Source organism: Anastrepha ludens, chromosome 6 (assembly GCF_028408465.1).
Source record: "Anastrepha ludens isolate Willacy chromosome 6, idAnaLude1.1, whole genome shotgun sequence".
Lineage (NCBI taxonomy): Eukaryota > Metazoa > Arthropoda > Insecta > Diptera > Tephritidae > Anastrepha > Anastrepha ludens.
Genome location: NC_071502.1, coordinates 77,534,683 through 77,548,146, shown reverse-complemented (window position 1 = coordinate 77,548,146; position 13,464 = coordinate 77,534,683). Strand labels below are relative to the sequence as shown.

The 13,464-nt window shown below is 37.6% G+C and overlaps 1 protein-coding gene across 1 annotated transcript; it reads left to right on the top strand.

Annotated features, from left to right (window-relative positions):
• The first annotated feature begins 2,035 nt into the window (after window positions 1-2,035).
• Window positions 2,036-9,323, top strand: LOC128865954 (ubiquitin-like modifier-activating enzyme 1). The gene is made up of 7 exons (XM_054106399.1): window positions 2,036-2,146; window positions 2,547-3,634; window positions 5,888-6,939; window positions 7,003-7,666; window positions 7,735-8,043; window positions 8,196-8,572; window positions 8,630-9,323. Exons 2-7 carry the CDS (start codon window positions 2,813-2,815, stop codon window positions 9,042-9,044), a joined length of 3,639 nt encoding a protein of 1,212 aa, XP_053962374.1. The 5' UTR covers window positions 2,036-2,146; window positions 2,547-2,812; the 3' UTR covers window positions 9,045-9,323.
• Window positions 9,324-13,464: the final 4,141 nt, after the last annotated feature.

Sequence of the window (13,464 nt, the reverse complement as noted above, 5' to 3'; positions counted from 1 at the left end):
ACTAAAGTCCAAAATCGCAACAAGGTCCTCAAATCGCTGGCCGGCAGCACTTGGGGCAAAGACAAAGAACTGTTGCTTTCGACATTTAAAGCAATTGGCCGGCCGGTTCTTAACTATGCTGCGCCTGTCTGGTCGCCTGGAACTAGTGACTCGCAGTGGACTAAGCTACAGACCTGTCAAAATACCGCCATTCGGACAGCGACCGGGTGCCTCCTGATGTCACCTATCCAACACCTTCATAACGAGGCACAAATGCTCCCAGTTGCGGAGCACAACAAATTGCTCAGCAAGCAGTTCCTGCTCGGATGTTACCGTAGGTCTCATCCCTGCAGACACCTGCTTGAGCCCGAGCCGTCTCCCAGGCACGTCAGGAGACACCTCCTTGACTACGCTGGCGAAATCCAGGACAAGACTGACCGTAACCTACTGGACCGGACAGTATTTAGACATTCTATAAACGACATTCACCGGGAGACCGTTACCACCTTCTTGAACTCCCGTCCTGTGAATGCCGTAATCGGAGTCCAACCACCACCTATCGCAGATGAAGAGCTCCAGCTTCCCCGTGAGACCCGTGTAACACTGGCACAACTACGTTCTGGATACTGTAGCAGGTTAAACTCCTACATATCCAGAATCGACCCCGACATACCAAACACATGTCCGGCATGTGAAGGTACCCCGCACGACACTAACCACATCTTCACATGTCCCCTCAAACCGACTCATCTAACCCCCCTCTCCCTTTGGACCCAACCTGTCGAAACAGCATGTTTCCTGGGCCTACCCTTAGATGAGCTAGACGAAGACGAACGATGATATGCCTACACTGACAGGGCTACCTATGCTGTCAACAACAACAACAACACCTTTTAAACTGTGCAGACGAGATCCAGGACAAAACGGGCAGAAATCTACTGGACCAGACAATATTTAGATAGTCAATAAACGACATTCACCAGGAGACCGTTATCACCGTTTCCACGACAGTCGGTTCTACGTTACCGAGACGACCCGGGCTTATATCTGGCCAAGGACTGTCACTCCAGCATCATTCTCCGTATGTAAGTATGGGGAATGTTTATGCTGCTACAACAAGAACAACACCTTTTTAAGTTCCCGTCCTGTCAATGCCGTAATCGGAGACCAACCACCACCTATTGCAGATGAAGAGCTCCATCTTCCCCGTGAGACACGCGTAACACTGGCACAACTACGTTCTGGATACTGTGGCAGGTTAAACTCCTACTTATCTAGAATTGACCACGACATACCAAACATATGCCCGGCATGTGAAGGTACCCCGCACGACACTAACCACCTTTTCACATGCCCCTCAAAACCCCCTCATCTAACACCCCTCTCCCTCTGGACCCAACCCGTCGAAACAGCATGTTTCCTGGGCCTACCTTTAGATGAGCCAGACGAGTACGACCGGTGATATACCCTACACTGGCGGCGCTTCTATTACTGTGCAAACAACAACAACAAGGTCATCATAGATTAATAGTTACATGGATCTGGAACATATGACTAGCTCTCCAGGCATGATTTACCGCTTCGTTACTTGACGTCCTGTTCTGACCCTGTTATCCATTTGAGATGATTCTTAAGAACTCCATAGCAAGTGAAAATTTGATATATAGTTCTAGATTAAGATGCGATACGATTTTCTTGTTACCCCACTCCATGTTAATTACATCAAATTTCAGAAAATACTGAATTGAACTTATTTTAGAATATAATTTTTTGGAAATAGTGGAATAACTCGAAGATTAAACTTAAAACTTAAAAATGCTTTTGAAAATCTGTTAATAGATCCTTAGGCCGTGCTAAGAATATCCTTTCCCGTCGGTTTTTTATGCTTTGTTTATTATTGAGTATTTTTGCGTCCTGTTTTTTATTTATGTATTAAATGGCCGCTTAATCGACTTACTACTATTCTTTTCTCAATAGTTGATTATTATTGTGGCAAAGTTTTCTGTTACCAAACGTAAGGAATAAAAAATACAACACTGCACTCATTCTCTTTGTTCTTTTCAACTAGTTCGCAGACGAGAATTTGTATTAAGAAGCGTTCGCTTTGGTAATTTATAGAATTTCGCAATTAAATCTTTGCTAAAGCAGTGTATATTTGGATGAAAAGGTATTGTTAATTATTATGAAATGTAAAATATAGTGGAATAGTTTTATTAAATAACAATTAGCGGAAAATTAGTATTTTCGGAAATACGTTTAGCTGAAGCAGAAGCTGATAGTTTGTAAGGTTCTTGTTGAAGAAGTGAATAAGTAACAGATGGGGAAATTGAACAGTAAAGGCTAATGTTGAAGATCGGTGAAGCCATGTGGGGTCTCCTATCTTATTATATTGTCTTGTGTGTCATACGGATTCGCCGCAAAAGTGCATTCACATTTTTGTCAAATAGCATTTCAGTTTATAAAAAGATGCTTGCTAAGCGCACAAAAATATAGTATTAAAGTGAAAATTTTCAATGATGATACATGTAATGAGAATATTCTCGATTGATTTTTTTTTTTTTTTGTAGATTCTTCACGTTTTTAAGATATTATCTGGCGTTGTACCCAATCTTCCTCAGTGGACATAAAAGCTGTGCCATTATCTATATTTAATAGTGAAGTGTATATCTTTGCTGGATAAAGACATCGAGGGAATAGATTTTAATGGGCATAGGGCATAAAGATTAATTTGCAAAAGCAAAATTAAGGGCCAAGGGCTTTAAGCTTTAAAAGCATTAAACGTAAGTGAAAAAGATTGCTGGTTTATTACCGTGTTGTGGACGCCCGCCGCCCGATGTCTTCTAGTTCACCATCAGCTGAGCGAAACTCTTCTGCAGAGCCACTAGCAGCTAAAAAGCGTAAGCTGCTTGCGTCTACCGGCAGTGCTTCGAACGCGAACGCAAACAACCCCACTACGAGCCCCAGTAATAAAAAGAGTAGAAGCAATAATAACACTGACAACGGAGACGACAGCGGTAGCGGTAATCACGAAAGTGGTGTGAAAGGAATTGAAGTTGACGTACCGGCGAAGGGAATCGTGCCATCTCATTCGGTTTCGTTAAGTGACGGTAGAAGTGCAGCTGGCTCTGTCGGTGGTAGTGTGACTGGTGGGAAAAGTAGCACCGATAGCCATAGCAGTAGCAGTAGTAGATTGTCGGCAGTGAAGAAAGTAAGAGGTGAAATCGTTTCTGCAGGTTCTGTTTCTGATTCGTGTGAACGCGTTGTGACAAAAGTAAAATCTGTGGAATCAAAGATTTCGGTGGAGGTAGAAGACAAAAGTTCGAAAGCGAATATTTTGGCAACAACTTCAGCCGCTAACTCCAACGATAATAATTCGAGTTCAGACGGGAATAAATCGAATAAAGTAGTGTTCGGAGGAAACAACCAAATGGCTGGCGGTAATGTGACGAGTGAGTCTCGTTCGTGCGGTGCTGCTGACATCGATGAATCGTTATACTCGCGCCAACTGTATGTACTGGGTCATGATGCAATGCGTCGAATGGCCAATTCAGACATATTGTTGTCAGGAATTGGCGGGCTGGGTCTGGAGATAGCCAAGAACGTTATTTTGGGAGGCGTGAAATCGATCACGTTACATGACAAGCAAAACTGCACGGTAAGTACCGAAATCAAACTAGAATGAACTCTATTCATCTACATGCATGTATCATATTAACATAATTAAGTGCAATTTATTTAAACCCGTTTTAAATGTAATATTTTCAACAAGGAACTGTGTATTCGCAAAGAAATTGCAAACAAATATTTTTTAGATGTTGACCGGAGGAAAAATCAATAATTACCATTTCTCTTTCGCCCTTATTCTAACCATAGGAAAATATTTTTTTTTTTCAATTATTTACCGCCTTTTTTATTCTATGTTAATTGCCTGGAAGAATCGATTAGAGAATTAACCTTTTTGATTTGGAACGTTTACCATTATTCCTATTATCATTTTTGTTTGCCCTTCCATTTAGATATTTGTCGTATAGCTAGTACTACTGAAAAAGCAAGCAAAATAATACCTAAATTTGCTAGAGTTTGTAATTGAAAGTATATACTTCCGTTAAATTTAGCTTAAACTATTTTTTTTTTCTAAAATGCAGACAACTGAAAGTTGTTCAATAGTTCGAAATTATTTATTATTTCATCAACTCGACATACTTTTGCAGTTAATTAATAGAACTGGTAGATAACTGTTTTTGTCGGTCCACATTCAGTTCATAAATTTCAGTTTATTAATTTCTACAAAATATAATAGTTGAAAGGAAATTTTCGCAAAAAAGAACGAAAAATGTTTGAAAGGCAATATGATGATTCATTGTTACCAACGTTGTGACAATGCGCAATGCATTAGAACGAGATAGATATGCAGTTTATATGGGTCAGGCGTCCTTTAATATTGTGGAAGAGAAGTGCAGATGATGGCTTGATACGCTGTATGAACATTTATTACATATGTGTAATATCTGGCTGAATGGAAAATGGTGTGGTGCGACGCGATGTTCTGAAGATTTTCAGTTTGCTTTGACTATATTCCATCGTATTTTCTTTGTTCTCCAATATTTTTTAATTTCTGAGTAATTTTTGTTACTGGGTATTTGTTTGAGAACTCGCAGCAGCTGCCACGTTTTAAAAATTTTCCAGCCAAAAAGTTATATTTAGTAAAAAAAAATATTTAGAATACAGCATGCGGGGATGTTTAAGAGGAAGTTCTTTGCTTATCTATGCAGGTTCGTCGCCATTGCATACAAATGTTATTTTGATCTTTGTCATACGGTCGCCAGGTCATATTAACGATTTCATTGAATTTGTTTCAGTTATTCGCAGCTTCTGTTGCTTCACTAATTTTCTGGAGATCAGATGTTGTCAAAGTTTTTGTGTTTTCCTGCCAAATCCTCTTCGCCCTTCGATTTTTCTTGTATCAGTAGTTCTATAATATCTTATATGTTCCCTTTTGGAATACTTACGAAATAAGCGACCTTCGACCTTTTTTCCTTTTGATTACATTATCATGTTCTCTGAAGTTTGCAGTCTGTTAAGAGTGCAGCTTTTTACCATAATGTTCCCATAGCACGACTTTTTAATGGATTCTGATCGGTGTATACTTGCAGTTTCCACAATTATAAAACAAAATATTCATGTGTCGTAAAAAACCAACATGTTTTTTAAAAAATCCGACCTCCGCTTCCGATTTCTACCCTGATAACGACGACGGATAATCTACAATATTCCAATTTCAATGGTAAAAAAATTCCCCTGGCTGGATTCCGTCTAAAAATTACTCTCGTCGTTTTTATTTCATTATGTGTCACTTAGAAATTCATGTGTCTTGCCTATCTCTAATAGCACGCAATCATTAAATCGAATTATATTTCCTTCAGATAGCCCACTTTTCTTCTGTTGCACTCATACTTGATAGGAGTACTTTTAAATTAAAATTTGTTCTTGCTGCAAATTTGGAAAACTTGAATCTTTGTTCGAAAAATATTGGGCTTAGCATAGCTTAGCCTGTATCTCTGTTAGTTATTTAAACTGTTTTCAGTAAGACTCCACCTTTTACTTTTTTATAATCTCCGCAGAATTGACGTTTACTTCAAAATTTACCTTGAATCCTATCCACTAAGTTAAACTAAGTTGAAATGCCTAATTTTGCATGATAAAACTCATGTTAAAAGATGCACTACAGTCAAGCTAACACTGGAAAATTGGCTCTAATGTGTTCTGGTAATACTATTGCAAAATACACATATTGCCGATACTCTACCACATAACTGTTTGGAAAACTTTTTTATTGTAGTGAAACATTTTTGAGCGTCAGTACTAATTTGTCAATTGAATTTCCAAATTTTAATTTTTTTATTTGCAGATTCGCGATTTGACTTCGCAGTTTTATCTAAGCGAATCGGATGTAGGCCGAAATCGTGCAGCGGCCTCATGCAATCAATTGGCTGAGTTGAACAATTACGTTCGTACCACTGCATATACAGGCGAGTTGGACGAAGAGTTTTTGCGCCAGTTTCGTGTTATTGTATTGACGGCATCTGATTATGATGAGCAGCATCGCATCGCAAAATTTGCGCACGAGAATGGCATTGCATTGATATTAGCCGAAACGCGTGGACTTTTTGCAAAAATCTTTTGTGACTTCGGAGATAATTTCACAATTTATGATCAGGATGGTGCTCAGCCGATCTCCACCATGATAGCAAGCATTACACGCGATTCTCAGGGAGTAATAACTTGTTTGGATGAGACCCGCCATGGCTTAAATGATGGAGATTATGTGACTTTCAGCGAAGTACTGGGAATGACGGAGTTAAATGGCTGCGACCCGATCAAAATCAGTGTCTTGGGTCCATATACTTTTAGCATTGGTGACACCAGCCAGTTTGGTGAATATATTTCCGGCGGTATTGCCACACAAGTTAAGATGCCTAAGGTGGTGACTTTCAAACCGCTTCAGGAATCAGAAAAAGAACCAGAATTCTTAGTTTCCGATTTTGCTAAGTTTGACCATCCAGCTTCCTTACATATTGCGTTTGCTGCTTTACACAAATATATCGAACAGGTCGGCCAGCCGCCTCGTCCCTGGAATGAGGAAGATGCTCAGAAATTTTTGCAAATATGCAAGTTGGCAAATGCGGATATAAATGATAACATAGTATTGTTATTTGCGAAGACCTGTGCTGGAAATACTTGCCCAATAGACGCGGCAATAGGTGGATTTGTTGCACAAGAAGTTCTTAAGGCTTGCACAGGCAAGTTCACTCCCATTTACCAATGGTTGTACTATGATGCCATTGAATGTTTGCCCACCGAAGGTGTTGAGGAGGCAGATGCGCAGCCGGTGGGCTCGCGTTATGACGCACAGATAGCAATTTTCGGAAAGAATTTCCAGGAGAAATTAGGCGACGTCAGGTGAGCAAAATGTGTGCATGTTTAAATCAATACAGTATATAATTTGCTTTTTTTGTTTTTTAGATATTTTATTGTTGGAGCTGGAGCTATAGGTTGCGAATTGCTGAAAAATTTTGCAATGATTGGTGTTGGTGCGCGTAATGGAGAAATTGTCATAACCGACATGGATTTGATTGAAAAATCTAATTTGAATCGTCAATTTCTGTTTCGACCGCATGATGTGCAAAAGCCAAAAGCGAAGACAGCTGCGAACGCCATTAAGAAAATGAATCCCGATATCAAGGTCACTGCTTATGAATTGCGTGTTGGACCTGAAACAGAAAAAGTGTTTTCTGAAGAATTCTTCGGCAAATTGGACGGTGTAGCTAATGCATTGGACAATGTAGACGCCCGTATTTATATGGATCGTAAATGCGTTTTCAATCGTTTGCCTTTGGTGGAATCAGGTACTCTAGGTACAATGGGAAATGTCCAAGTCATTGTACCATTTCTAACTGAGTCATACAGTTCGTCGCAAGATCCACCAGAAAAGAGTATTCCGATTTGTACGTTGAAGAATTTCCCTAACGCAATTGAGCATACATTGCAGTGGGCTCGCGACATGTTTGAAGGTGTGTTCACACAATCGCCAGAAAATGCTGCACAATATCTATCTGATGCAAACTTCATTGAACGCATCATAAAACTGCAGAGCATTCGACCGTTGGAGATCCTCGAATCAGTTAAGGTAATCTCGCTTTGAATAATAGAGTAATTACCCATTCTTATTATCGGCGTTTTTATTTCCAATTTCAGAAAGCTTTAATCGATGAAAGGTCCAGCAACTTCTTGGATTGCGTTAAATGGGCTAGAATTCATTGGGAAGAGCACTATGCCAATCAAATTAAGCAGTTGCTGTATAACTTTCCACCAGACCAAGTAACTTCGAGTGGCCAACCCTTTTGGTCCGGCCCGAAGCGTTGCCCTCAGCCCCTGATATTCGACATCAATAATGATCTACATTTAGATTATGTGTATGCAGCCGCTAATCTTCGTGCGGAGATGTACGGAATCGAACAAGTGCGTGATAGGCAGCAAGTAGCTGTTATCGTTAAGGGTATCATGGTAAGTTAGATGTGGATTGTAATAATTATACATTATTTAGTATTTACAATATGTATTAAAAGTTTATATAACGTATAATCTTTTATTTTTTTGATTAAATCTTGATTTTGAGGACAATTTAACATAAATAATGCGATTATGGTAATCTGCAGGTACCAGAATTCAAACCCCGATCAGGTGTAAAGATTGAAACAAACGAGAGTGCTGCCGCCGCTGCAGCCAACAACTATGACAGCTCAGACGTGGACCAAGACCGTGTAAACAAGATTTTAACTGAATTGCAGGCCCTGCGCGAAAGTAAAATTCCACTCGTTGTTAAACCTCTGGAGTTCGAAAAAGACGATGATAACAATTTGCATATGGACTTCATAGTTGCCGCGTCTAACCTGCGTGCCACTAATTACAAGATTCCCCCAGCTGATCGCCACAAGTCTAAATTAATTGCTGGAAAAATTATTCCGGCGATCGCCACAACCACATCTCTGGTTTCTGGTTTGGCTGTTCTAGAAGTTATGAAATTAATTTTAGGGTAATTCAATTTCAAATTAATATTTATTTTTTTTAACCGTCTTTTTTTTATTTGCAGTCACAGGGATATGGATAAATTTAAAAATGCTTTTGCAAATTTGGCATTGCCTTTCATTGCATTTTCGGAGCCTATGCCTGCCGCGAAGAACTCGTACTATGGCAAAGAGTGGACATTGTGGGATCGCTTTGAAGTTGCTGGCGAATTAACGTTACAGGAATTCCTCGACTATTTCGACAAAAAAGAGAAACTTCAGATTACAATGTTGTCACAGGGCGTATCGATGCTTTATTCGTTCTTCATGCCGAAAGCTAAATGTGCGGAGCGGTTGCCCCTCCCAATGACTGAAGTTGTGCGACGTGTCTCAAAGAAACGCATCGAATCACATGAACGTTCTTTGGTATTTGAAATTTGCTGCAATGACGAAGATGGCGAGGATGTGGAAGTGCCGTATGTGCGGTATACTATACCCTAAAAACGGTTATTGGTGATACAACAAAAGTACTGAGTGACCAGTAACCGCTGCCCTTTCAATTCAATACATCTTTGGTTTATTATTACTATTTGAAATAATATAAAACGAAGTAATAATATTATTATAGAGAGGATGTTATGTTACTGTGTCCTTTCATTATAATTTTTAAATATAATTCTTTCAATGTGAAATTGTCCAAAAATTAAAGTAATTCAGCATATGGTAAATTAACAAAAGATCTAACTTAAAATAACAAATGAAAAATAAATATTTGTAGCAGTTACTGCGTTTTTCATCAGTAATGAATAAAAATTTTTGTTTCTAATACAACCATATATAATAAAACTTTATTAATAACAAAAAATGAATGACTTAAAATGACAACATAATAATTACTTTTACAAGATGGGCTGTGCTTTCCGGCTGCGAAGGGTTCGAAAGGCCGGGCACAAAAACACCAAATGATTGAAATAGTTTTTTGTACTAGCCCCTCGGAAACCGATGGCAAACCGTAGGGTGTATTTATGTCATGAAAAAGCTCATATGTTACAAAACCATCGTTCAAGTCGGCCTCCATTTGTGGGGAAAACGTCAAAATACACGCCACAAATGGGGGAGGAGCTTGGCCAAACACTCGGCGAATGTTGTAAGCGCCAATTATATATTATATATTCATTTCTATTCCATATGTTCATATAAAGTACGTTCGCATATGCAGTAATTAGCAATAAATCGACAAAGTTAATCTACCCGTTCACATATGGCAGATCACGTGCAAAATTGACAATCAGCTGTCAATATTATTTTGAAAGGTTTTTCTTCATAGAAATTGTTTTGGTGGAATATTTGGGATTTTTAGTTTGTTTAATTATTATTATCAATACTAAGTAAATACAAGGAGAAGGATTAGCTAATTTAATTGCGCAATTGGCTCCTAGTAATAGAAAGTTGAAGGAAATCCTTAAATGAAGTCTACTTAGATTGCAAAAAATTATGGCAGCAATACTCAATTCTAAGTTACATTTTAATAATAAGCAATAAAAGCCGAAGCGTCAATGGTAACACTCTTTTTTTATACAATAATATAGCTGCAAATTAATAACACCTAATAGCCGATAGGCCTGGTAGCTCGTGTTGTAAACATATTAATTTATAATTTAATAAATAAATAATAAAAATAATAATATCTAAAAAAAAAAATTAATTAGAATTATGCTTACAAACCTCTTCATTGCCGGCATCCATTTTATTTAGTTTTTACTTTGAAGTTTCTCCTTACATTCGTTAAAATAATGATCGATAACAAAAGGTTGTATTTAAATAAGTGTGGTTATAATCTAGGACTATTTTATAATCTCAGATTTCGGGAGAGAAATTTTGTGTGGGTAATCTCACTTTTTCGTTACGGATTGGGAGTTATAATACGTTCACATCTACCTAAGCAGATGATCTACTTTTTCGTGCTGAACTCCCAACCCGTAATTAAAAAGCGAGATTTCCCATACAAAATCTGAGATTATAAGATAATAACCATACTTTTTGACATACAACCCTGGAGTTTCTGTGTAATAGATCATTCATTTTACGAGTGTAAAAAAAAAAAACGTTAAAATAAACTAAATAAAATGGATGCCGGCAAAGAAACAGGTTTGTAGACATAATTCTTATGAAATGTTTGTTAAATATTATTAATTATGCATTCATATTACAGAAAAAAACGTGCGTCCCTAAACGCTTCGTCCTTATACTACTTATTATAAAATGTAATATCAAATTTCGAATGCGTATAATTGCCATAGTTTTTTGTAACCTCAGTAAATGTTGTTTACGGATTTCGTCCAACTGTTTAGGTTTATTTTTTTACTTTAATTTAATTAATTAATTTATTTATACAAATATTATAGTACATAGTAAGACTAAGGTCTTTTAATAGTACTTCAACAATATTATATACAACTGGAATATTTTTAACACATTGACTGCCACGTCGGCCATATATGTGTGACACTGTACTATACAAAAGTAGTAATTAGAGAATGTATAGAGAAATTTAAGGCCCTAGTTTAATGCAATCAAACACTTTTAAAGTATTTATAGACTTGTGCCCTGAAGTTAAATCTGTTAAGTCCAGCCTTTAGAGTGTCGGGTAATGAATTCCACACTTTAGTAGCGTTAATGAGAAATAATCTATGTAAATGATGCTAGGTAATTATATGTTGGAAGGATGAATTTGTTGTGTCTGCGAGATCTTATTGGTATCAACTTCTCTGTCAGATAGGGAGGTGACTTGAAAAATGTAAGTTTGCACATAAATATGCAATTTCTAGCAGACAAATAACTGTTAAGGGAACAGCCCAGTAACCTTGATCGCCAGGCAGAGATATGGTCATATCCACCAATCCCATATACATACCGCGAGGCGTTATTAAATGCCACATTAAGTTTATGCCAAGATGTGGAGTCAAGTTTGCTGTATACCACCTCAGAGTTGGTAATGAGAGGCATAATTAGCTGGAGAACTAATTTGCGCCTCGTTTTCTCTGGCGGGAATGTTGCAGCTTACCCAATGACCCGATTTACACGAGGAGACATCTGGAAGGGAGACACTGGAAATTCTCTTTTGATGTTTCATTCGCGTACACACGGGCAAAAATGTTTCCGCGACATTTTGACGTTTAATACTTTAGCATCGTCTGGTTCGGATGTATTCTAGCACGCGCTTACATGTAAAGCGGAAAACGTTCGTCAACAATTTCTTAAATATATGAATGAAAAATGCAAACTGGTTAAATAATAAATAATTTGTTGTTTTTTTATTTAAATATATTTATAAATTGTTGTACTTGAATGAAAAAAATTAAATTAAAAATACTTCATACATAAATAATTAACTTAAAATTAACTTGAGTATCTAGAAATGCGGGGAAAATTAGAATTCAACATAAACATGCCCCATAATATATTTTAAATTATACCTACTTTACTAGCAAAAATAATCGTGCATTTCCCAAGCAGAGTTCGGATGTTTGTCATCGTTGTTATCTTCCGTTTGTATGAAAACCAACACATAACTTAGAACTTTCTTCCACAAAAGAAGAAAACGAATGAAGCAACTGTCAAAAATTGCTTTAAGATAAGAAATACGAATAAGAAGAGCAAAGCGTGTCCTCGACCGTCCTTCGCCCCCGAACAAAATGTTTCCCTTCCAGATGTCTCCTCGTGTAAATCGGGTCAATGTAGCATAAATATTCCTCACAACCCTATTTATATGGTCAGCACAGGCAAGTTTTATATTAAGAATAAACCCCAATTTTTTTTACCTTAACCATAAAGGTAAGGGAACTAGTACCTATCCACAATTTAGGGATATTGTTAACATGCATCACACTATTACATATAGGTAAGACATATGAATTTGACGCGTTCAAACATAAAGAGTTTTTATTAGCCCATACAGAAATAGCAGACAAATCACTGCTTATTTTGAAACATAAATCTTCAACGAGACCAATACGACTGGTCAAGTACAATTGTAGTTATATCATCAGCATACGCATGGACATTCACGTACTGATAAACGGTAAAAACATCATTGACAAAAAGACTAAATAGAAGTGGACCAAGGATAGACCCTTGCGGAACACCAGTGTGCACATATCTAGGCTGAGATGTTAATTTTCTAGTGTTAACCTTCTGCGTAGCTGTTCTGCCTTCAAGGTAGCTGGCCATGAGCTTCACCGCACTGTCTTTGAAGCCAAAATAGTGTTTAAGCTTCAAGCTCAAGCTCAAGCAACAATTTGTGATCCACTGTGTCAAATGCTTTAGAAGAATCAAGTAAACCAAGTAGAGTCAAATCACCGTTGACAAAACTAATTCTAATATCGTCTAGTATAATATTTAAACCATTGCTGTCGAGCAACTGTGACTTTATTTGAAGCCAGATTGTGGTGGAGAAAGTAGACGATTGTCCTGTACAAATGATGAAATTTGCGTGGCCATCAAGTTTTCGCAAACTTTGGAGAATGGGGGCAGTATGCTGACAGGTCTATAGTCACCAGCATAAATAGCAAATGTCTTTTTTGCGACTGGGAAAACTATAGCCTTTTTCCATACAGCTGGAAAGCATGAGCTAGTCAAGTAATGGTTTATTATAGCGTTTTTCAGTAAGAGCGCTTCAACTTTTTTTTTAAATAAAACACAAACGGTTTGACTTTTTTAACTAATTTTTTTTTTATTATCGAGTTTGAACATACACATTTAAGTATGATTTCTTTTGCATGACTACCGCGTGCACGTTTTACGAAGTCTAATCGTTGAACCCAATTTTCGACCACTCTTTTGCATAAATCGGCCGAAATTCTAGCAATTTCGCGTTCAATATTGGCTCTGAGCTCACAAATCGTCGCCGGCTGATTACTGT